The following is a 24,903-nucleotide window of genomic DNA, read 5'->3' on the forward strand; positions in this document are numbered from 1 at the left end:
AAATTAAATAAAAAAAACAAGTTTTTTTAACTGAAAGTAAGGAACGATGTTAAAACATAAAACGAACAAATATTATTCCTTATTTGACGAGGGCGGTTCACTCCTCGACGCCTCGCTCTTTACATTAAAGTTGTAATTTCTCACAACTATATTTTTTTTAACAATAAAAAAAATTTATCGTAAAGAGCAAGGTGTTGAGGAGGGGACCGCCTCCGTCATATACGGAATAATTTCTGTTCGTTTTAAGTTTTAACGTCGTTCCTTACTTTCAGTTAAAAAAACTTGTTTTTTTTATTTAATAAACTTAAGCGTCATTCGATTTTTTCACGGGTAGACAAGTAAGATTTCTTTTGAACGCAAAACTTGCTTCACCTTTGTAATACCAAATCCTTAACAATCTAATTTTAAATCAATTTATTCCAGTACATATATAAAAATCGGTAATTAATAATGCAAAGTCATCCTTAGATGTTTTTAGAAATTACAAGTAGGTTTCGAAGTTACGAGTTGGTTTCAGAGGCATATTGAGAAAGTTTCTGCGAAAATACGCATTCAAGGGTAATATTCATTGGGCCGCTGATGGCAGATTTAATGGGAGGAGCTGTTAGTACGCACTGAGGATTTAGTAGCCAAAAATCACTAAGCCATGATCTTACTGTTATATTATCAAACAGTTCGTGATAACGAACTGTAAGTAAGGAGCGACCCAGCTCAATAGAAACCGAAACTCTAGACAACGGGATTTTGATACCAATAGATACATCAAAAGAATCAGATTTTAATGCTGATTTCAAATATATAAGGTTCATCAAGTTTAGTCATACTCATCAAAAGTTACGCGCCTGAGAAAATTTGGCCGATTTTCGAAGAAAGGGGGAAAGACCCCTAAAAGTTATATAGGCTAACCTTAATGAAAATTACATAATCAGATTCAGTGTATCAGAAAACCCTGCTGTAGAGGTTTCAAGCTCCTATCTACAAAAATGTGGAATTTTGTATTTTTTGCCAGAAGAAAGGTCACAGATGCGTGTTTATTTGTTTGTTTGTTTTTTTCCCCCCAGGGGTGATCGTATCGACCCAGAGGTCCTAGAATATCATGGGAGGGCTCATTCGAAAGGCAATTAAAAGTTCTAGTGCTCTTTTTCAGTGGCCAAATAATGGAAGGCAGCTAGGCCCCCTCCAACGCTCATTTTTTCCCCAGACTCACCCGATCAAAGTTTTGAGGTAGCCATTTTGTTCACCACGGTCGAAAAATATAATAACTATGTCTTTTAGAATGACTTAATCCCCCGAAGTCCCCGTGGGGAGGGCTGAAAGTTATGAACTTCAGCCAATTTTAACATATAGCATTGGCTATTGGGAAGTATACAGATGTTTTCAGGGGGGATTTTTTCTGGTAGTCGTTGGGAGGATCGAGGGTTATGTGGGAGGATCTTTCCATGGAGGAACTTATTACGGGGGAAGGGACATTGCTGTGGAGGGGGCGCCGGATTTCCCAGCATTATTTAAAAAAAGATCAGAAATTATATATAAAAAACAAGTTTTTCAACTGAAAGCAAGGAGCAACATCAAAACTTAAAAACAAACAGAAAATATTACGTATATGATTGGGTTCACCCCCTAGTCAATACCTCGCTCTTTAAGCCAAAGATTTTTTTGTACTTTCATAAGAGCTATTTATTCTACTTAACAGCCTTTGTGATTAAGGGGTCATTTTTTAAGAATTGGAACAAAATTTGAACTTCAGCGTAAAGAGCAAGGTATTGACTATGGTGCGAACCCCCTAATATACGTATTAAAAATATATGAATATAGAAGTTCGCTACGTAAGTTAATTCGTAAGTTACGTATATTTATTACTAATAAAAACGTTCGTAAATAAAATTTAACAAGTTTCGTGAAAGCCTTTTAACCAACTAAAAGTAAAATTGATATGAAAATTTTTTTTTTATTATTCATGAACGTTGAGCCAAAATCAAAACCTGCATTAATTCAAAAACGTTCAAAAATTAAATAAAAAAAACAAGTTTTTTTTAACTGAAAGTAAGGAGTGACGTTAAAATTAAAACGCACAGAAATTATTCCGTATATGAAAGGGGCTGTCCCCTCCTCAACGCCTCGTTCTTTACGATAAAGTTTGACTTTTTCACAACTCTTTTTTTTTAATAAAAAACTTTAGCGTAAAGAGCGAGGCGTTGAGGAGGGGGCAGCCCATTTCATATACGGAATAATTTCTGTTCGTTTTAATTTTAACGTCGCTCCTTACTTTCAGTTAAAAAAACTTGTTTTTTTTTATTTAATTTATGTACAGTGGTTGAGTTTAACCAAATCACTCAGAGTTTAGTATTCTGATAAATCATTTGAGCCTAATCATTGTATCTGAGCCTAATCATTGAGTGTTGGAGACTCTCGCAGAGGAGGCAGAAATCTCTTTTACTATAAACTGTGTGTTTATTGTGTAGTAGTTCATGTAAAGTGATTTAGTATAGGTACAGGTAAAACGAGTACGGTAACAGACAAGCCTATCTCTTACATTCACTTCAATCCAAAAACTTTCAAATGTAAAAGATCTGGGTAGGTGACAATATATGGGAAATATATAATATGGGCAATATATTTGCACATTAGGGGGGGGGGGTGGTGTTGGTAAAGTATAGCGGGTCTGCATGCAAAATGTGTTAGCTACAATTATTCTGTATATTATGAAGTAAGAATTATTTTCTAACTTGGCGCTAGTAGAGGGGGGGGGGTTCTACTCGTGTCACCCACCCCTGCTGCCACCTATAACTTTTTTGCACCCCATATATGGGCATAGAACCACGTGGTTTATGGTTTTCTCACTGAGAATGAAAAAAACAGGAATTTTCTCACTTGGAAAAACAGGAACTTTGTCACAATTATGTCTGTTTTCATGGATGTTTATGTGTGCTGATCGATTTATTTGATGTTTTTATGGATTTTGTCAGTGAGAATTTGAAAAACAGGAACTATCTCACAATTTTTTATGTTTTTATGTTTTTTGTCAGTTAGAATTTGAAAAAACAGGAACTTTCTCACTGAGAAAACCATAAACCACGTGGTCTTGTTAGCATTTTTAATGCTGACGGGGCACCAAATATGGGCATGGAATCCCCTGGGAAATTGATTGCGTAATCGATTGGGAATTTAGAACACCTGTGCTGTCAGTCGTTAATCAAATTATTTCCAGGCAAAGTTTAATAATGTCTGATAGGTACTGTCAACATTTCTCCAGAAATAGATCCAAGTCATTAATGTCTTTGCCTCGGAAACAACTCTTTTGGTCGAACTCAAAAGATATTAATAACCAAACGCCATGGAAACAGTTCTCCAAGAAACATCTTAGCGATGAATTGTTTTAGCGCGGGAATCAGGTTTCTTATTAATTTGAAATGCGTTAGCGCAGATATGCCAAAAACAAAAGGAACACGCTGAAATTACGTTTAGGGATTATTTGGGCGAAACTGTTTTAGACAGGTTATGGAATTATTTCGGCGAAACAGTTAGAGACATTCTAAAAGATGATTATAGAAGAGAATTTGAGGGTGAAACTCTTTGGTCGTTATAATACACAAGTTCCATTTGAACAGTGTTGTGAGGTCCTCTACCCCAATCCCAAAGGGTTCCGCTCCCCCACCCCAACCCCGAAGGAAGCCCCCGGTACTCAAAGGTCCCCCAAGCTCCCATAGAGCCCCAGCCCCCCAAACGCCCGCCTCCGACCCACCAACGCCCTGCTCAGGTCCACAAAGGGCCCCCGGACCCCCAAAGGGCCCCCCCCGGACCCCAGAGGCCCTCACCCGGTCCTCAAAGGCCCGCGGACCCGAGAAGCGCCGCGGGCCAGGAATGCGCCGCATGGGGATGTGCTGCAGGGATGCGCCGCAGGGATGCGCCGCAGGGATGCGCCGCAGGAATGCGCCGCAGGGATGCGCCGCAGGGATGCGCCGTTTTTTTTAGAGTTCTAGTTTACTTTAATTTTAGTTAAGAGTTTGATGTTTTACCTTTTGAGTTTCAGTTAGAGTTCTTGTTTAGTTTTAGTTAAGAGTTTAGAGTTTTTAGCTTAGAGTTTTTGTTGAAGTTATAGTTTAGTTTAGTTTTAGTTAATAGTTTAGAGTTTTAGCTTAGAGTCTTAGCTTAGAGTTTTTGTTAGAGTTCTAGTTTAGTTTAATTTTAGTTAAGAGTTTGATGTTTTACCTTTGAGTTTCAGTTAGAGTTCTAGTTTAGTTTAGTTTTAGTTAAGAGTTTAGAGTTTTTAGATTAGAGTCATAGCTTAGAGTTTTTGTTGAATTTCTAGTTTAGTTTAGTTTTAGTTTATAGTTTATAGTTTTATCTTAGATTATTAGATTATAGTTTTTGTTAGAGTTCTAGTTTATTTTAATTTTATTTTAGAGTTTAGAGTTTTAGCTTAGTCTTAGCTTAGAGTCTTTTTGTTAGAGTTCTAGTTTAGTTTAATTTTAGTTAAGAGTTTGATTTTTTTACCTTTGAGTTTCAGTTAGAGTTTTAGTTTAGTTTTAGTTAAGAGTTTGGTGTTTTACCTTAGAGTCTTAGCTTAGAGTTTTAATTTGAGTTTTAGTTTAGTTAAGTTTTAGTTAAGAGTTTAGAATTTTAGATTAGAGTCTTAGCTTAGAGTTTTTTTTAGAGTTCTAGTTTATTTTAATTTTATTTTAGAGTTTAGAGTTTTAGCTTAGTCTTAGCTTAGAGTTTTTTTTTGTTAGAGTTCTAGTTTAGTTTAATTTTAGTTAAGAGTTTGATTTTTTTTCCTTTGAGTTTCAGTTAGAGTTTTAGTTTAGTTTTAGTTAAGAGTTTGGTGTTTTACCTTAGAGTCTTAGCTTAGAGTTTTAATTTGAGTTCTAGTTTAGTTTAGTTTTAGTCAAGATTTTAGAATTTTAGCTTAGAGTTTTTTGTTAGAGTTCTAGTTTAGTTTAATTTTAGTTAAGAGTTTGATTTTTTTACCTTTGAGTTTCAGTTAGAGTTCTAGTTTAGTTTAGTTAATAGTTTAGAGTTTTAGCTTAGAGTCGTAGCTTAGAGTTTTTGTTAGAGTTCTAGTTTATTTTAATTTTATTTTAGAGTTTAGAGTTTTAGCTTAGTCTTAGCTTAAAGTTTTTTTGTTAGAGTTCTAGTTTAGTTTAATTTTAGTTAAGAGTTTGATTTTTTTACTTTTGAGTTTCAGTTAGAGTTTTAGTTTAGTTTTAGTTAAGATTTTGGTGTTTTACCTTAGAGTCTTAGCTTAGAGTTTTAATTTTAGTTCTAGTTTAGTTTAGTTTTAGTTAAGATTTTAGAATTTTAGCTTAGAGTTTTTTTGTTAGAGTTCTAGTTTAGTTTAATTTTAGCTAAGAGTTTGATTTTTTTTACCTATGAGTTTCAGTTAGAGTTCTAGTTTAGTTTTAGTTAAGATTTTAGAGTTTTTAGCTTAGAGTTTTTATTGAAGTTATAGTTTAGTTTAGTTTTAGTTAATAGTTTAGAGTTTTAGCTTAGAGTCTTAGCTTAGAGTTTTTGTTAGAGTTCTAGTTTAGTTTAATTTTAGTTAAGAGTTTGATGTTTTACCTTTGAGTTTCAGTTAGAGTTCTAGTATAGTTTAGTTTTAGTTAAGAATTTAGAGTTTTTAGCTTAGAGTCTTAGCTTAGAGTTTTTGTTGAAGTTCTAGTATAGTTTAGTTTTAGTTAATAGTTTAGAGTTTTAGCTTAGAGTCTTAGCTTAGAGTTTTTGTTAGAGTTCTAGTTGTGTGTGTAAGTTTTTTTGTGTGTGTAAGTTTTTGTGTGTGTGTGTTAGTGTCTGTGTGTGTGTGTATGTGTTTTTGTTTGTTTTAGTTTTTGTGTGTGTGTGTGTGTGTGTAATATTTTGTGTGTGTGTGTAAGTTTATGTGTGTGTTTAAGTTTTTGTGTGTGTGTAAGCTTTTGTGTGTGTTTAAGTTTTTTTTGTGTGGGTCATTTTTTTTGAGTGTGTATGTTTTTTTGTGTGGGTGTAAGTTTTTGTGTGTGTGTTAGTTTTTGTGTGTGTGTAAGTTTTTGTGTGTGTGTGTAATTTTTTGTGTGTGTGTAAGTTTTTTTATGTGGGTGTAATTTTTTTTTCGTTTGTGTGTTATTTTTTGTGTGTGTGTAAGTTTTTGTGTGTGCAAATTTTGTGTGTGTGTAATTTTTTTTGTGTGTGTCAGTTTTTGTGTGTGTGTAAGTTTGTGTGTGTGTGTGTAAGTTTATGTTTGTGTGTAAGTTTTTTGTGTGTGTTAGTTTTTGTGTGTGTGTGTGTGTTAGTTTTTGTGTGTGTGTGTAAGTTTTTGTGTGTGTGTAAATTTTTGTGTGTGTGTAAGATTTTGTGTGTGTGTAAGTTTTTTTTGTGTGTGTGTAAGTTTATTTGTATTTGTAAGTTTTTTTGTGGGTGTGTAAGTTTTTTTGTGTGTGTCAGTTTTTGTGTGTGTGTAAGTTTTTGTGTGTGTAAGTTTTTTTGTGTGTGTAAGTTTTTTTGTTTGTGTAAGTTTTTTTGTTTTTGTAAGTTTTTGTGTGTGTGTAAGTTTTTTTGTGTGTGTTTAAGTTTTTGTGTGTGTGTAAGTTTTTTTGTGTGTGTAAGTTTTTGTGTGTGTGTAAGTTTTTTTGTGTGTGTAAGTTTTTTTGTGTGTGTAAGTTTTTGTGTGTGTGTGAGTTTTTGTGTTTGTACCAATATCAATTCTATTTTCCTAAAATAATATAAAAATTTCCACTTAAATTCAGATTTTTCTAAAACAGATGAAAGAATTTAAAATACTGTTCTAAATTTTTCATAGAAGATAGAAAAGTTCAAGTTCTCTTCTGAATTTTACCAAAGAACATAATTCAATTCTAATTTCTCCAGAAAAAATAAAAAGCTTCCACTTCAGTTTTAAGTTCACCAAGACATGAAAAATTTAAAGTTCCCTTCTAAATTTTTCCGTAGAAGATAGGAAAAGTTATACTATGCTTCTGATTATTTTCCATGAAGATAAAAAGTTTCACTTTAATTCTAAATTTTCTTAAATTCAATTCCGACCTTTCTCAAAGAGATGAAAAAATTTAAAGTTCTGTTCCAAATATTTTCCCGGAAGAAGAAAAGTTCAACTTCGATTCTGAATTTTCTCAATGAAAATGAGATAAGTTATTGATCAATTCTATTTTCCCGAAATAATATAAAAAGTTTCCACTTCAGTTCAGATTTTTCTCAAAGAGATGAAAAATTTAAAATACTGTTCCAACTTTTTCAAAGAAGATAGAAAAGTTCAAGTTCTCTTCTGAATTTTACCAAAGAACACAATTCAATTCTAATTTCTCCAGAGAAAATAAAAAGTTTCCACAGATTATTTTCCATGAAGATAAAAAGTTTCACTTTAATTCTAAATTTTCTTAAATTCAATTCCGACCGTTCTCAAAGAGATGAAAAAATTTAAAGTTCTGTTCCAAATATTTTCCCGGAAGAAGAAAAGTTCAACTTCGATTCTGAATTTTCTCAATGAAAATGAAATAAGTTATTGATCAATTCTATTTTCCTAAAATAATATAAAATTTTACACTTCAATTCAGATTTTTCTCAGAGATGAAAAAATTTAAAATACTGTTCCAAATTTTTCTTACAAGATAGAAAAGTTCAAGTTCTCATCTGAATTTTACCAAAGAACATAATTCAATTCTAATTTCTCCAGAGAAAATAAAAAGCTTCCACTTCAGTTTTAAGTTGACCAAGACAAAAAAAAATTTAAAGTTCAGTTCTAAATTTTTCCGTATAAGATAGGAAAATTTATACTATGATTGTGATTATTTTCCGTGAAGATGAAAAGTTTCACTTTAATTCTAAATTTTATTAAATTCAGTTCTGGCATTTCACATAGATATGAAAAAATTTAAGGTTCTGTTCCAAATTTTTCATTGAAGATAGGAAAAGTTATACTCTGATCGTGAATATTCAAGTTCTCTTCTGATTTTTACCAAAGAACATAATTCAATTCTAATTTCTCCAGAGAAAATAAAAAGCTTCCACTTCAGTTTTAAGTTCACCAAGACATAAAAAATTTAAAGTTCAGTTCTAAATTTTTCCGTAGAAGCTATGAAAAGTTATACTATGATTTTGATTATTTTCTATGAAGATAAAAAGTTTCACTTTAATTCTAAATTTTCTTAAATTCAATTCCGACTTTTCTCAATGAGATGAAAAAATTTAAAGTTCTGTTCCAAATATTTTTCCGTAGGAAGAAAAGTTCAACTTCGAGTCTGAATTTTCTCAAAGAAAATGAAATAAGTTATTGATCAGTTCCGTTGTCCCAAAATAATATAAAAAGTTTTAACTTCAGTTCAGATTTTTCTGAAAGAGATGAAAAAATTTTAAATACAGTTCCAAATTTTTAATCGAATATAGAAAAGTTCAAGTTCTCTTCTTAATTTTACCAAAGAACACAATTCAATTCTAATTTCTCCAGAGAAAATAAAAAGCTTCCACAGATTATTTTCCATGAAGATAAAAAGAATTTTACATAGAAAATAGGAAAAGTTATACTATGATTGTAATTATTTTCTATGAAGATAAAAAGTTTCACTTCAATTTTAAATTTTCTCAAAGAAGTGAAGAAAAGCTCAACTTCGATTCTGAATTTTCGCAATGAAAATGAAATAAGTTATTGATCAATTCTATTTCACAAAAATAATAAGAGAATTTTCCACTTCAGTTCAGATTTTTCTCAAACATATGAAAAAATTTTAAATACAGTTTCAAATTTTGTCATAGAAGATAGAAAAGTTCAAGTTCTCTTCTGAATTTTACCAAAGAACATAATTCAATTCTAATTTCTCCAGAGAAAATAAAAAGCTTCTACGTCAGTTTTAAGTTCACCAAGACATAAAAAATTTAAAGTCCAGTTCTAAATTTTTCCATAGAAGATAGAAAAAGTTATACTATGATTTTGATTATTTTCATGAAGATAAAAAGTTTCACTTTAATTCTAAATTTTCTTAAACTCAATTCCGACCTTTCTCAAAGAGATGAAAAAATTTAAAGTTCTGTTCCAAATATTTTTCCGGAATAAGAAAAGTTCAATTACGATTCTGAATTTTCTCAATGAAAATGAAATAAGTTATTGATTAATTCCATTTTCCTAAAATAATATAAGATTTTCCACTTCAATTCAGATTTTTCTCAAAGAGATGAAAAAATTTAAAATATTGTTCCAAATTTTTCTTAGAAGACAGGAAAAGTTGTACTTCTATTTTGATTATATGTCATTAAGATATGAATCTCCAATTTAATTTTGGGTTTTCTCGCAGAAGTGTAAAATTTAAAAGATCCCTTCATATTTTGCATAAAGAAGAGGAAACAATATTTGCTCATTTATACAATTTACCATTGAAAGCTAATCGGCTTTCCATTTCAGTTCCCCATTCCTCAAAGACAAAAAAAATTTGATGTTCAATTAAAAATTTTTCATCACAATATAGGAATGGATATACTACGATTGTGATTATTTACCTTGAAGATAAAAACTTTCACTTTATTTCTAATTTTTGCTTAAATTCAGTTCATTCATCTAACCACCAAAAACAATAGGTTAGGTTAGGTTAGGTATAAATAAATATTAATAAATAATTAGAAACATTTCTCCATGTTTAAGTTAGGTTAGGTTAGGTAAACTTATCACGAGCGTTCATGATAAGCTAACCTAACCTAACTTAAACATGGTAAAAAGATTAAATTAGGTTAGGTGAGGCTAGATTAAGTTAGGTTAGGTTAGGTTAGCCTACGTGCGCGCGCGTACGTAGGCTAACCTAACCTAACTTAAAAAATTTAGAACTGAACTTTAAATTTTTTTTGTCTTGGTCAACTTAAAACTGAAGTGGAAGCTTTTCATTTTCTCTGGAGAAATTAGAATTGAATTATGTTCTTTGGTAAAATTCAGAAGAGAACTTGAACTTGTCTATCTTGTAAGAAAAATTTGGAACTGTATTTTAAATTTTTTCTTCTCTTTGAGAAAAATCTGAATTGAAGAGTAAAATTTTATATTATCTTATGAAAATAGAATTGATCATTAGATTATTTAATTTTCATTGATAAAATTCAGAATCGATGTTTAACTTTTCTTCTTCCGGGAAAATATTTGGAACAGAACTTTAAATTTTTCATCTCTTTGAGACAGGTCGGAATTGAATTTAAGAAAATTTAGAATTAAAGTGAAACTTTTTATCTTCATGGAAAATAATCTGTGTAAGCTTTTTATTTTCTTTGGAGAAATTAGAATTGAATTGTGTTCTTTGGTAAAATTCAGAAGAGAACTTGAACTTTTCTATCTTCTATGAAAAATTTGGAACAGTATTTTAAATTTTTTAATCTCTTTGAGAAAAATCTGAACTGAAGTGGAAACTTTTTATATTATTTCGGGAAAATAGAATTGATCAATAACTTATTTCATTTTCATTGAGAAAATTCAGAATCGAAGTTGAACTTTTCTTCTTCCGGGAAAATGTTTGGAAAAGAACTTTAAATTTTTTAATCTCTTTGATAAAGGTCGGAATTTAATTTAAGAAAATTTAGAATTAAAGTGAAACCTTTTATCTTCATAGAGAATAATCACTATTAAAGCATAACTTTTCCTATCTTCTATAAAAAAATTTCCAACTGAACTTTAAATTTTTTATGTCTCGGTGAACTTGAAACAGAAGTGAGAGATTTTTATTTTCTTCTGTTAAATTATAATTGAATTATGTTCTTTGGTAAAATTCAGAAGAGAACTGGAACTTTTCTATCTTCTATGAAAAATTTAGAACAGTATTTTAAATTCTTTAATCTGTTTGAGAAAAATCTGAATTGAAGTGAAAATTTTTATATTATTTTAGGAAAATAGAATTGATATGGGTACACACACAAAAACTTACACACACAAAAAAACTTACACACACAAAAAAACTTACACACACAAAAACTTACACTCACACAAAAACTTACACACACACAAAAAATTACAAAGACAAAAAAACTTACACACACAAAAAAATTTACACACACAAAAAACTTACACACACACAAAAACTTACACACACACAAAAACTTACAAACACACAAAAACTTACACCCACACAAAAAAACTTACACACAAAAAAAAACTTACACACACAAAAGCTTACACACACACAAAAACTTATATACACACAAAAACATACACACACACATAAACTTAAACACACACACAAAATATTACACACACACACACAAAAACTTACACACACACAAAAACTTACAAACACAAAAAAAATAACACACACAAAAAAAAAATAAAACACACACAAAAACATAAACACACACAAAAACTAACACACACACAAAAACTTAAAAACACAAAAACTAACACACACACAAAAAATTACACACACACAAAAACTTACACCCACATAAAAACACACGCACAAATAAACTTACACACACACACAAACAATTACACACACACAAAAACTAAAACACAAACACAAACTTACACACACACAAAAAAACAAACACATATACACAAATATACACACACACAAAAAAAACGAAAACAAAAAAAAAATATTACACAAAAAAAAAAACTAACACACACACATAAACTTACACACACACAAAAAATCTTACACACACACACACAAACACTTACACAAACACAAAAACTTACACACACACAAAAACTTACACACACACACAAAAACTTACACACATAACTAGAACTCTAACAAAAACTCTAAGCTAAGACTATAATGTAAAACACTAAAATCTTAAATAAAACTAAACTAAACCAGAAATACAAAAACAACTATAATCTAAGACTATAAGCTAAAACTCTAAACTCTTAACTAAAAATAAACTAAACCAGAAACCTAACAAAAACTCTAAGCTAAGACTCTAAGCAAAGACAATAAACTCTAAACTAAAACTAAACTAAGCTAGAACTTCAACAAAAACTCTAAGCTAAAAACTCTAAACTCTTAACTAAAACTAAACTATAACTCTAACTGAAACTCATAGGTAAAAAAAAATCAAACTCTTAGCTAAAATTAAACTAAACTAGAACTCTAACAAAAAAACTCTAATCTAAAATTCTAAAATCTTAACTAAACTAAACTAGAACTCAAATTAAAACTCTAAGCTAAGACTCTAAGGTAAAACACCAAACTCTTAACTAAAATTAAACTAAACTAGAACTCTAACTAAAAAAACTCTAAGCTAAGACTAAGCTAAAACTCTAAACTCTAAAATAAAATTAAACTAAACTAGAACTCTAACAAAAACTCTAAGCTAAGACTCTAAGCCAAAATTCTAAACTATTAACTAAAACTAAACTAGAACTCTAACTGAAACTCAAAGGTAAAACATCAAACTCTTAACTAAAATTAAACTAAACTAGAACTCTAACAAAAACCTCTAAGCTAAAATTCTAAAATCTTAACTAAAACTAAACTAAACTAGAACTCAAATTAAAACTATAATATAAGACTCTAAGATAAAACACCAAACTCTTAACTAAAACTAAAATAAAACTATAACTGAAAATAAAAGGTAAAAAAAACAAACTATTAAATAAAATTAAACTAAAATAGAACTCTAACAAAAAAAACTATAAGATAATAATAAGCTAAAACTCTAAAATCTAAAATAAAATTAAAATAAACTAGAACTCTAACAAAAACTCTAAGCTAATACTCTAAGCTAAAACTCTAAACTATTAACTAAAACTAAACTAAACTAGAACTCAAATTAAAACTCTAAGATAATACTATAATTTTAAACACCAAACTCTTAAATAAAACTAAAATAGAACTCTAACTGATAATAATAGGTAAAAAAATAAAACTCTTAAATAAAATTAAAATAAAATAGAACTCTAACAAAAAAACTCTAAGCTAAGACTAAGCTAAAACTCTAAACTCTAAAATAAAATTAAAATAAACTAGAACTCTAACAAAAACTCTAAGCTAAGACCTAAGCTAAAACTCTAAACTATTAACTAAAACTAAACTAAACTAGAACTTCAACAAAAACTCTAAGCTAAGACTCTAAGCTAAAAACTCTAAATTCTTAACTAAAACTAAACTAAACTAGAACTCTAACTTAAACTCAAAGGTAAAACAAAAAAATCTAAAATAAAATAAAACTAAAATATAACTATAACAAAAACTCTAATATAAGACTATAAGCTAAAACTCTAAACTATTAACTAAAACTAAACTAAACTAGAACTTCAACAAAAACTCTAAGCTAAAAACTCTAAACTCTTAACTAAAACTAAACAAGAACTCTAACTGAAACTCAAAAGGTGAAACATCAAACTCTTAACTAAAATTAAAGTAAACTAGAACTCTAACAAAAAACGGCGCATCCCTGCGGCGCATCCCTGCGGCGCATCCCCATGCGGCGCATTCCTGCGGCGCATCCCTGCGGCGAATCCATGCGGCGCATCCCTGCTGCACATCCCCATGCGGCGCATTCCTGGCCCGCGGCGCTTCTCGGGTCCGGGGGGCCTTTGAGGACCGGGTGTGGGCCTCTGGGGTCCGGGGGGGCCCTTTGGGGGTCCGGGGGCCCTTTGAGGACCAGGGGAGGGCCTTTGAGGGTCTGAGGAGGGCGTTTGGGGGGCTGGGGCTCTTTGGGAGCTTGGGGGACCTTTGAGTACCGGGGGCTCCCTGCGGGGTGGGGGGGGGGGATCGGAACCCTTTGGGGTTGGGGTAGAGGACCTCACAACACTGTTCAAATGGAACTTGTGTATTATAAAGACCACAGAGTTTCACCCTCAAATTCTCTTCTATAATCATCTTTTAGAATGTCTCTAACTGTTTTGCCGAAATAATTCCATAACCTGTCTAAAACGGTTTCGCCCAAATAATCCCTAAACGTAATTTCAGCATGTTCCTTTTGTTTTTGGCATCTCTGCGCTAACGCATTTCACATTAATAAGAAACCTGATTCCCGCGCTAAAACAATTCATCGCTAAGATGTTTCTTGGAGAACTGTTTCCATGGCGTTTGGTTATTAATATCTTTGGAGTTCGACCAAAAGAGTTGTTTCCGAGGCAAAGACATTAATGGCTTGGATCTATTTCTGGAGAAATGTTGACAGTACCTATCAGACATTATTAAACTTTGCCTGGAAACAATTTGATTAATGACTGACAGCACAGGCGTTCCAAATTCCCAATCGATTACGCAATCAATTTCCCAGGGGATTCCATGCCCATATTTGGTGCCCCGTCAGCATTAAAAATGCTGACAGGACCACGTGGTTTATGGTTTTCTCAGTGAGAAAGTTCCTGTTTTTTAAAATTCTCACCGACAAAAACCATAAAAACATACAAAACTGTGAGATAGTTCCTGTTTTTCAAATTCTCACTGACAAAATCCATCAAAACATCAAATAAATCGATCAACACACATAAACATCCATGAAAACAGACATAAATGTGACAAAGTTCCTGTTTTTCCAAGTGAAAAAAATTCGAGTTTTTTCATTCTCAGTGAGAAAACCATAAACCACGTGGTTCTTTGCCCATATATGGGGTGCAAAAAAGTTATAGGTGGCAGCAGGGGTGGGTGACACGAGTAGCACCCCCCCCCCTCTACTGGCGCTGTCCAAATTCTTTACCCCCCCCCCCCCCCAATGTGCAAATATATAGCCCAGTTATATATTTCCCATATATTTTGTCACCGGTGTGAAACCAGTTTTCTCAGATCTAACCTAAGCGTAACTCTTGAGTGTGTTTCGTTTAATAGACAAGTACCGTTTTTCTTTACTGTATGTAGTTTACTGGCTAATAATGCTATTTCATATTCAAACAGTAATAAATTCTGATATATTGTAAGCAGCTTCTTGCTTGGTGCCTTTTTCGACTTTAAATTTTCCTCTATATCGATTATCCCGGGTTGAACTTCTATTCTGGCAGGCTCAATCATTAATTTGCATGTTCCGAAATAATTTTTCTTTTTCACGTGACAAAATTGACCTACATCTTCAAAGGAGGAAGATGAGCATCCAAACATCTAAATCCACCTAGTGGGGGACTTAGAAAACCTCAGTAGGAGAGTCAGTTTATGTGTCTTATAAACATTCGAGTAGTGATCTTCAAAATTTCTAATTTGTCTCAAGCATCATCACCCGGTAATAGTTGGTATCTCATCACACCTGTGACTGATCCAACAATAGCCTAGTCATGCGAAAAATTTCCAGTCCTTCTATTCAAACTGCTGCCTATTCATCTTTCGTTTCAAGTCCCTGATTCAGCATTACTGCGCAGATTTTAAGAGAGAGAAAAAAAATCACTCAATACTTGTGTTAATAAGATTTATGGACATTTGTATCGTACGCAGGATATTTTTGAAAGGAACAGAATGAGTTCTAGTATCACCTTGATTATAACCAGTTAATGTTGGCATGATACTGTTCATGTTCATAGAGTTCCTAAATATACAACTACTACTACTGCAAGATTTCCGTTAAATAATTTTAGAAAAGCGGATCTCAAAATCCAAGTTTCCATTTTGTGGCTTTTTTTAAGTTATTGGTTTGGATTGTTGTTTAACATTGTGTATGCAAATAAAAATTGGGCCGCGAATTAGGCTGAAACAAGTACATCTGTGATTTGACTCAGGCTGGAGAAGAAGGGACCAATTTTCCAAGGATCTTTTCATCAAGACATCTACCAGAAGATTTTGTAGGATCTCAGTCAAACTTGATAGGAGTCAAGACGAATCGTTGTCGTGACTTTTTGGTGTTAGGACAAAATTCAACTTGTTTTGGAGATCTTAGGAGGTGGTCTTAAACTCATTGTTATCAGGGAATCTGACATAAAGGTTTGTTGGATCTTTACAAAACTTGATGGGATATCTGACCGGATTCTACTTTTGGGGGAGAGGGAAGGAAGAAGGTCCTTGAATTCTGCCCATCAGAATTGTGACAGAAGAGGTTGTTAGGACTCCGACGAAACATGGTGGAAGGTGCCTCTTGCCTTCTCCTTCAATCGTTGCCATTATGACATTTAACAAAACGTATTGTCTGATGTCACATAAACTTGGTAAGAAGTAAGAGTAAAGTGTTCTATTTTTTTATATTTTGGGGGGACTTACCTCCTGTTGACACAAGGGTTGAAGAAGTCTATAAACTCTTATTGTGATATTTTCCCGTACGACTTATCGAATATCAGTCAAACTCTTTGAGAAGTTTCAAAAACGCAAGATATGTAATGTAAGAGGAAGTGTCTAAAAACGCCCTCTGGTGTCATTATACAATCTATCCTCTGCGTCATCTACCAGAAAGGGTAGTTGATATTTGTCAAACTTCTTGGGAAGTAAGGGCTACTGTCTTATGCTTTTGAAGGAAAGGAGGAAATCCGACATTTGAGGAGTGGGGGGAGGCAAAGTTCTTTTGATTAGGATGTCTAACTGAAGAAGTTGTCATATAACGACCAAAGTTGTTCGGAAATGACATAAGTGTCCTACTTGTACCTTTGGGCACATACCCATTCTGACCTCTGTGGGAGGAAAAGATCTCTGTATTAATTTTATCTCAGTATCTACCAGAATGGGTTATCGTATCTCATCAAGCTTAGTAAGAGTAGATGTTATAGTTTTTTTTATGGGGGGGGGGTTCAGTTCCTATTAGATCTCTTTTGGGACAGTAAAAGCGCTGTTGGATCTCAATCAAACTTGGTGGTAACCAATAGCAAGTGTCCTAGTTATGCCTTTCGCTAGTTCCTTGTCTATCCTAGCTATGTAGGGGAGGTAATGGATCCTTAAGGTTTTTTCAGCACAATATCTAACAATACATGTTGTTGCGTCTCAATCGAACATACTAGGAAGTTAGAGCTTGTGTACTACTTACAATGTTTCAGAGACCAATCAACTACCATATCTGTGAGAAATGTTGGCCAAAATTCCTGTAACCGGACATCTACCAGAAATTCTACCTAAATCTAAACCATTTATCCTAAATTTTTGTCGTAAGCATATCTACAAAAAGAGGACGTTGGATCCCAAGCAAACTCGGTGAGAAGTAAGAGCTCAGTAGTGGATTCAGGTGAGGGTGATGGGGGCACCCCCCTAACGTAGTGGTGGGGGCTGGGGTATATTAGCAAGACGACGGAAAATGACTTGAAACGGTGTTTTGGGTGTCTCTCTTGGGTGACGACCTAACCTGAAGCCCTTTAAAAAAAACTAGAATTGCTTAACGAAAATATTTCACAGACTTTTTTTCTTGGACGACTTTAATAAATGTAAAGTAACACTGCAACTGACGAGGGAGGAGGCCGCCACTTGGATCAGCTGCTGTGAGTGTGGTCAGGTTCACTTTTGACACAAACCAGCCCATATTGTAGTTTTCTTAATAATATTATTATTTGCCAATCTTGACTGAGTTCAAATCGATGGGGCCATGGGTCTGGCTAGACTAGCTTTGGACGTTAGTTAAAACTTTAGTTGTGACTTAGATTTTGTCTAACTGTTCGAAAAGTTACAAATGTAAAATACACGTGGAAACAACTGAAAAAGTAGGCAGAGGAGTCCATTTTGGGATATGGGAGTCAATGGGCCGTATGCAAGGAAGAGAGCCTTAGGGCCTATGCTGTAACTCCCTAAATCTGGAGATTTTTACAATTTGCCCTTTATGTTTTTTATATTTTCAATATAATTTGTGCATTCGGCACTTTAATAAAAAAAGAATGAACATAAACTTTTTGGAGCCATCAATAATTCTTAGTTTGATAAGACGTATTCTTTATTTCTAGCTGGATGTTTTGCAGTGGCTCTTTGAGTCATGTTCGTTGGATGTGAATATTAAGGATCGACACGGAGACACGCCGCTTCATATTGCGGCAAGAAAGGGATTCATAGCCTCTGTTGCTTTACTGCTTCAGCGGGGGGCAAACATTTCAATTAAAGTAAGTTGTTATTTCGCACTTGTTGAGGATCCAGTCGTATTTGATTTTTCAATGTAGGTTAAGTGCTGATTACTAAGTGTGAAATCTCGCAAGTTTTGATGCTTACATCATAGTTTAACTGTCTTTTATAGTAGCAATTAAGTAGAGAGATAAATCGTCTTTTTAAAACGCTAGCCTTTGGATAACTACGTTGTCTAGAAATGATTTCATTTTAAAAATCATTAAGCCGGTTATGGAGATGTGTTATTGCAGAAAAGCTATATGAGAAAAAACGACTTTTGTGCAAGGATTATAATGTTGTCTTTAATGAATTATACTCGTATTGGGGACTTAGCAAGAATTGGTTAGTAATTAAGAATGTGAATTTATGTAATATTTCAGTAACAGTTTTAACGAAATCACAGTTGTTTCCACTCCTAAAATAATCAAATGCCTTTGAAAGTACTAAACTTTAAAGCAAATGATCATGAACAAAATAATAAATAGATTAGAACAATATACGAGATGCTAGAGCACTGTGTACATTTAAGAAACGAATTGGAATAACAACTAGATTTAAGTCGCATAGGCAACGTCAAGTGTTGCAGAAGCCCTTTGTCGGCTTCGCCAACAGAAGTGTTGCAGGAGCAACGCTTCTGTCAGGAATCCAAGGTAGGAATTTTAAAATGTTATATTGACTTTGTAGTCAATCGAGCCTTGTCCTTCTTAATCGTTGGCATCCTTACGGATTAGAAGTTAAATTATCATCTTATACACCCTAATTAGTACTATATATCTATCCCTAACATTTCAATCTCATATTGCTGCAGATGCTCTTTACTATAATAAGTAATAAACTACTTCATTAATTTTTATTTATACTCGCTGAATTATTGCATGGAGGCAAATTTTCTTACCTTCAAATAATCTTATTATTTGAGAGCATAGACAAGATTTTACCCTCAATATAAGCTTATCGAACCTAATTTGTTCTTCAGAGTTATTATTCGCCTTTCATAATCATGCCACTATAGGTAGAAACTGCTAAAAATAAAAGAAAAATACATAGTCAGTAGAAGTACATAACCCCCAATATCTGAAGACGAATGTCGTCTAATAATCAATTCTTAATTGAAAGTCCTTCACTTAAATACATTCGAAGACCACACTGGCTTTACATGGCTTATGACAAACAAGAAAGAAAAATATAAATTCGTTTTGTAAAAGAAAACTAACTTTTCTTCTTTTTTTCATCCTTTTTTTTCTTCTGTTTTTCTTCTTTTTTTTTTGAGCACTGAAGATGGCTTGGTGGAGCTCCTTGCCAAAATATCTGCTTTTGTTCTTTTCGCTTCTTTTCTGTCCACTGGCTAATATTACCCTTGTTTTCTCGGCTATTGAATCATATCATTTATGATATGATTACATATATATATATATGTTAACATATATATATATATATATGTTAGGTAAACTAACAATATTAAATATAATATTACGTAAACTAATTTGCTGAAGTTTGTAATCACTTAAACAAGATGATGACAGTGTCCAAACGATCAAACACCATATTTTTACCTGTACCGTAAAAGTAAAAATAAGTTCACAAATATACTAAACTAGGAAAAAAGAATGGCCCTCAATTAATGTACTAAATCTTCCTATTTTAATAATGTAGCTGTGATCAAGAGTTGTTGAAACTCTTGACGACTGTTATAGTAGCAACCTGAGCTATTATTTATAATAAAACATAGCAAAAAGTAATAGTTGCAATAGTAACACAAAAATTTTCGTTTAAAGAACTGTCTAGGCCGTTAAAAATTAAAACTCCCTGTGTGTACTCTAGCTTTATGCTAAAGAAACCTATTATTTAGTTCAATTCGTTTAATTACAAAATGATATAACACATAACATCAATCCAAGTGCCTGCCCAAAGAAAGACATGAAAGCACTTGATACTGGGCCACCAAATATATAACAAACGCACAAAACAAACAAAAAAGGAAATAAAACAACCAAATTACCAAATTACTTGTTGCAAGTAAGGAGTAGTTACCTTTCTTAGTAATTGTTGATTCCTCAGACGTTCCAACTATGCCGAACAACCCCGGTGCTATTGTAGCATCTCGTTTAAACGAACGTGTGAGGATGCTATAGAGCTAGGTGTAGTTTTTGTTATATTGGATTTTTACATATGATATTAATTAATTTTGGATACATAATACTGTATCGGGCAAATACATCGGGGACCGATCCCTCGATGTTTCTTTAGCTTTAATAATAATAATAATTTATTTATAACCCACTTCTATACAAAACAAGCTGAGTAAAGTACGCTAAAAAAGGGGAAAAAAAAAAGCAAATACACAGAAACAAAGATAACTTAAACCTTAATCATTGACAAAAAATTTATAAACGAAATGGATATTCGTTTGAAAATCCATTTGTTCCATAAACTGATGTAATTTTCCTGAAATTAGATTGTTTTTTTTGCGTTTTGAATAACTCGCTCTCTCCTCCCGCCACAAAGACTTCTACGCTCGTACCTGTAAAATAAATATACTTCACGTCTTATTTGTCTGTTTTAGTATACGATGCTTTACTATGTATGTTTTGTACATTGTTTTTCTTGAGTTCAGACTAACGTTGTTCTATTTGTTGCAGAATTTTTTCGGATTAAGGGCGCTTGATGTTGCAGCAAGGCTGAATCATAAAGGCGTAGTTCATATGCTTCGTCTGCATGAAGCTGCTTTGGGATTGTCTTCTGATCTCTATGAATCAACGGTTGAACTAGAGGACATTAGGAATGATCACTCGGCCTTAAAGAGCTATTTCAGGTAGGAATAACTAAAGAGGATCTATTTCTAACAAATGAACATACTGAAGCAATTTGGAACCTAGCTAATACTGTTTTATTTTTTAATCTACATCTGCCTCCTGTAGTCTTGTGGTTCTTTCTTTTTTCTTTTTTTTCTTTTACAGAAATCTTCTCCAGAGCTAATGTTGAAGTTACTACTAATCATCTTGTACGTAAAAAACGCTTTTTATGTACATTAAATGTAAAGTATAAAATATATTTTTATAGATATTTAATAAAATATAAAATATATTTAAATATAATATATTTTTTATACATTAAATGTAAAAAAATGAACGTTCATTTTTAAATTAAAAATGAACGTATACAGGATCAAAAGAGTAACTGATCAGTCCTGGAAATCTTTCAAAGAGAAATGATAACAAGAACTATGAAAACAGGTCTAAAACCCGCAGAATTCATCGGAGAAAAATTTTCCGCGGGTATTTCACATTTTTGATCAGGGTAATTCAGCGCATAAGACTGAGAGAACTAGAAATAAAAACAACGAGAATTAAAAAAGGAACATGGGCTTTAAAGGGAACAAAAATAAAGGAAAAGATAAAAACCAAAAATTAAAATGGGAAATTAAAGAGAAGATAAAAATCACCAGAAAACAAACTAATTATGTAATAGATTTGCCCCTGTCTAATCAGAAAGTAACCCAGATATGGGAAAAACTCGAGGGACAAAGTGTTTTTTACTGGTTGGATTCACAATTTAACGGAAAATTAAATGTCAAGAAATCATCCCATTATTCGGGTATATAACAGTTTCTGGCTTATCAGTTCTTTATTGATCTAAAAGAGGATTTTGTGCTGCCAAGGTAATTGCTTTAACGAGTGGCTTATTTTTTTTAATATCCTTAATTGTCTCGAAATGGAGATAATAAGTTGGAAATAACTTTTTACTCATTAAGCTGAAAAAATGGTTGGGATGTTCAGCCAATGCAGGTATGCGTTATGAGGTTGAACCCATTGGTTTGTTTCATAAATTGGTACAAGATAATATAGAAAAACTTTCTGAATATACGAGCAGGTGAACAGCCCCCAAACATCCCAATGCATTCAGCCCTCAACAACTCAATTCAAAGAACCCCCAGCCCAACTAATATAACATGGAGAAACTTTTGTAATATGGGAGATGGTAAACAGCCCCTAAATAGCCCATTGCATAAAGCCCTCAACTACCTAATGCAAACAGCCCAACTATTATAACAAAGAAACTTTTGTAATATGCAAGCACATAAACAGCCCCCATGCATAATAGTTTATGAATATTTTTAGGGTGGGCAAGAGAGGTCCATATCTGGATAGTCAAAGGGCATGGGATATATAATATTTTGTTCTCCATATTATTGGGATGGGAGGCAACTGCCCCCCCCCCTTGCCACCCCCAAACGATGCCCCGGTTGATAAGGTAACCATTATGAAACAATTTGGTAGGTCTTTAAAGTAGACAAGTTTGAAATCAATGTAATCTTGGGAATGGATCCTAAGAACCCTATTTTATTTATGGTTGACGTATTCATATTTGAGTCTCATATTCCCTACCATATTTATGTGCATGATATGATTTAAAAGAAAAATAACTCGGCTGCACAACATTCCCCGGTGATTCATTTAAGAACAACAGGCAGAAGAACATCAATAAGTTGTATATATGCATCAAGGATTTCTTGATACATCAATTGTATCAAAAAATTCTGGCGTGAATTCAATTCCTCCTTACTCTTAATGCATCAAGCATCCATTTTGCAAGATTTTTTTTCTCCTTGAACTCATTGTGATTCTTACTGCTGCTTCGCTTCTGACCACATATTTCGTTTACGATTTGATATGATCATCTCTGTCGCTTTTCTTCTATCTGCAGATTTCTTTGTCCATTATTTTTATTTGCGATTCGTTGCTTGTTGTTGCATGTCTTCTAAATCTCAGCGTGCCAATTTAAAAAAAAAGAAGAAAAAATTATTGAGTCGTTTTCAAAAAAATACGTACATGCATAAATAAATGAATACGTACACAACTATTGCTAATATATGTACATATATATTCTGATTTTTAGTTACGCTCAAGATTTGACTAGATTTACTCAATTTATATGTTGAAGTTTGCTTTATTTTTGTTAGAATTTTTGTATATATATATATAGTCTAATCTATAATGTCTCTTAAATAAACAACTTCCTAATCAGTATAATCTTAAGAATAAATTCTAAGAGTTCTACACGTGTTTACAATGATCATATGTGAATATCTAGTTCCTTGCCGTATTTGTATGCATAATATAACTTTGAAGTATGAATCCATTGTTAAAGTAAGTAACTCGGTTATGCAACATCCTCTGGTAATACAAGTAGAAATAACAGGCAGAAGAGTATGAGTCAAATTGATAAGTTGCACATATATTTCTTTTTTTCGTTGGAATTTCACCTATGTTCGGGAAATAACAATTTGTGGATTGAATTTTGCTTTATTTCGGTGCTTTTTGGATTAGACCGGTATGTTTGGTTTGTTTTATTTATATATTTTTTTTTATCCTGATTTTAATTCTTGGTTTTCCTTCTTGTTTATATCTCTCATAACCTGCTAAAGACTCTGACTGAGCTGCGACATATTATGCTGGATAAAATTCAGGTTTTGTCACAAAAAAATAAACTGCAATTTGCTCTTGAAAAGAGTGAAGTGGTAGCATTCACAAATAAAACAACCTTTCAAACGCACACACACAAGCCAAAACAAAGAAGAAAAAACAATAATTAAAAGACCCAAACAAAAAGCTATTTTAATAGACCCCCCCCCTCCAAAAAAAAGGATATAGGACAATCCAATAAATTAAACCAAATTCCAAATATATATTTGAAACCAAGCCACAAAAAATATCAAACAAACTCAGTAGGCTACCCCTCACAACAAACGTTTCTAACCCAGGCTAGGGTTAGAAACGTTTCTAACAATAAAACAAATAAAACAAAGTGGGAAGTTGTTCTTCCTCTAAAATCATATGCTCTCCTGATATCACTAAAAAGGGGAAAAAACTGATAATCATTTTCAACCATCGTTTGAGGTAGAAAGCTGATTTCATTTAGAAAGTTCGGAAAAACTGGGACTTGTGTAGACAAGATTATGTATTTATACGAGGCTGTAATTCGACCAATACTTGCATATAGTGTAGTGGTTTGCATTAAATCAACCCAAAGTGTGAGCCATGCGAAGCTTTAATAAAGGCTAAAAGGGTACAAAGGCTAGCCTGTCTTATGATCACTTCAGGGTGTCATGGAGCGGCCAAGGTATCCGTGGAGCTAAGTATAATATAGGACTTCAATAGAAGAAGAAGCAATAAAAAGTGCTGTCAGGCTGCAAATGACTGATCAGTGGACTTGGAGACGGCAGATACAAACCTAGAAAATTGAAAGGTGGGTGGAAACCTGCGACACATTGCTGGAGTTGCAATGCTGGAGGTGTGGGGAGCTCCAGATACCCACAGGTAATATTGTCCCATTGGTAAAAGTTGTAAGTCAATTCCAGATTGTCATAAAGAATGGAAATGAAGTGAAGGAGGAAGAAATGACGAAACAGGCAACCATCTGGTATATAGATGGTCCATGAACCAGTGGAAAATTGGGGACTAGAATAGTGATATACCCCTGGTTTGAATGAGGAAATAACAAGGTATCATCTAGGACAATTTGCAACAGTCTTCCATGCTGAAATGTTTTGAACAGAATTGGCAGCTAAAAAAATGATGTATTAAGAATGCCTCAAGACTCTTGAGAATATTAAGGGCAGGCGAAAACTGAGTTGGCACCTAATGCTGGAGCACCACTGATATTCTATGGACCAGAACCTTTCATTACAATCTCTCAATCTTATGGAAAGTAGCTTTGAGGGGACGGAGCTGTGAGAGGGCGGAGCAACTTGGCTTAGAAAGGTGGGATCCGAAGAAACCAAGGAGGTTATTCTGAAGTTTGACCCCATGCTGACTAAATATCTTTTACTACTTAGTAGTTCCAAAATACGGATGATTACTGAAGCCATGGCGGGTATTAAGAATTTTTGGAATCATCTCAGTTATCTCAGATTCTTCAGTTACCAAAAAGAGATGGCAGGATATCCAACTGGGGGGGGGGGATACTGCCCTCCAGACTTTGAAAAATACTTTCTGATATTTTTCATTTAAAAAATGGA

General features: G+C 32.9%; 1 protein-coding gene across 4 annotated transcripts in view; it reads left to right on the forward strand.

The window, feature by feature from the left end:
- The window catches only part of LOC148948742 (uncharacterized), a 96,675-nt gene that overhangs the window by 49,804 nt on the left and 21,968 nt on the right, over positions 1–24,903 (forward strand). For all 4 annotated transcript variants that reach the window (XM_089094656.1, XM_089094654.1, XM_089094655.1 and 1 more), the window contains exons 5-6: positions 17,732–17,884; positions 20,525–20,697. In XM_089094656.1, the coding sequence (XP_088950782.1) occupies positions 17,732–17,884; positions 20,525–20,697 (326 nt within the window). The remainder of the gene's footprint in view (positions 1–17,731; positions 17,885–20,524; positions 20,698–24,903) is intronic.

Source organism: Artemia sp. Qi Xiang Cuo, chromosome 9 (genome assembly GCF_049724085.1).
Source record: "Artemia sp. Qi Xiang Cuo chromosome 9, ASM4972408v1, whole genome shotgun sequence".
Classification (NCBI taxonomy): Eukaryota; Metazoa; Arthropoda; class Branchiopoda; order Anostraca; family Artemiidae; genus Artemia; species Artemia sp. Qi Xiang Cuo.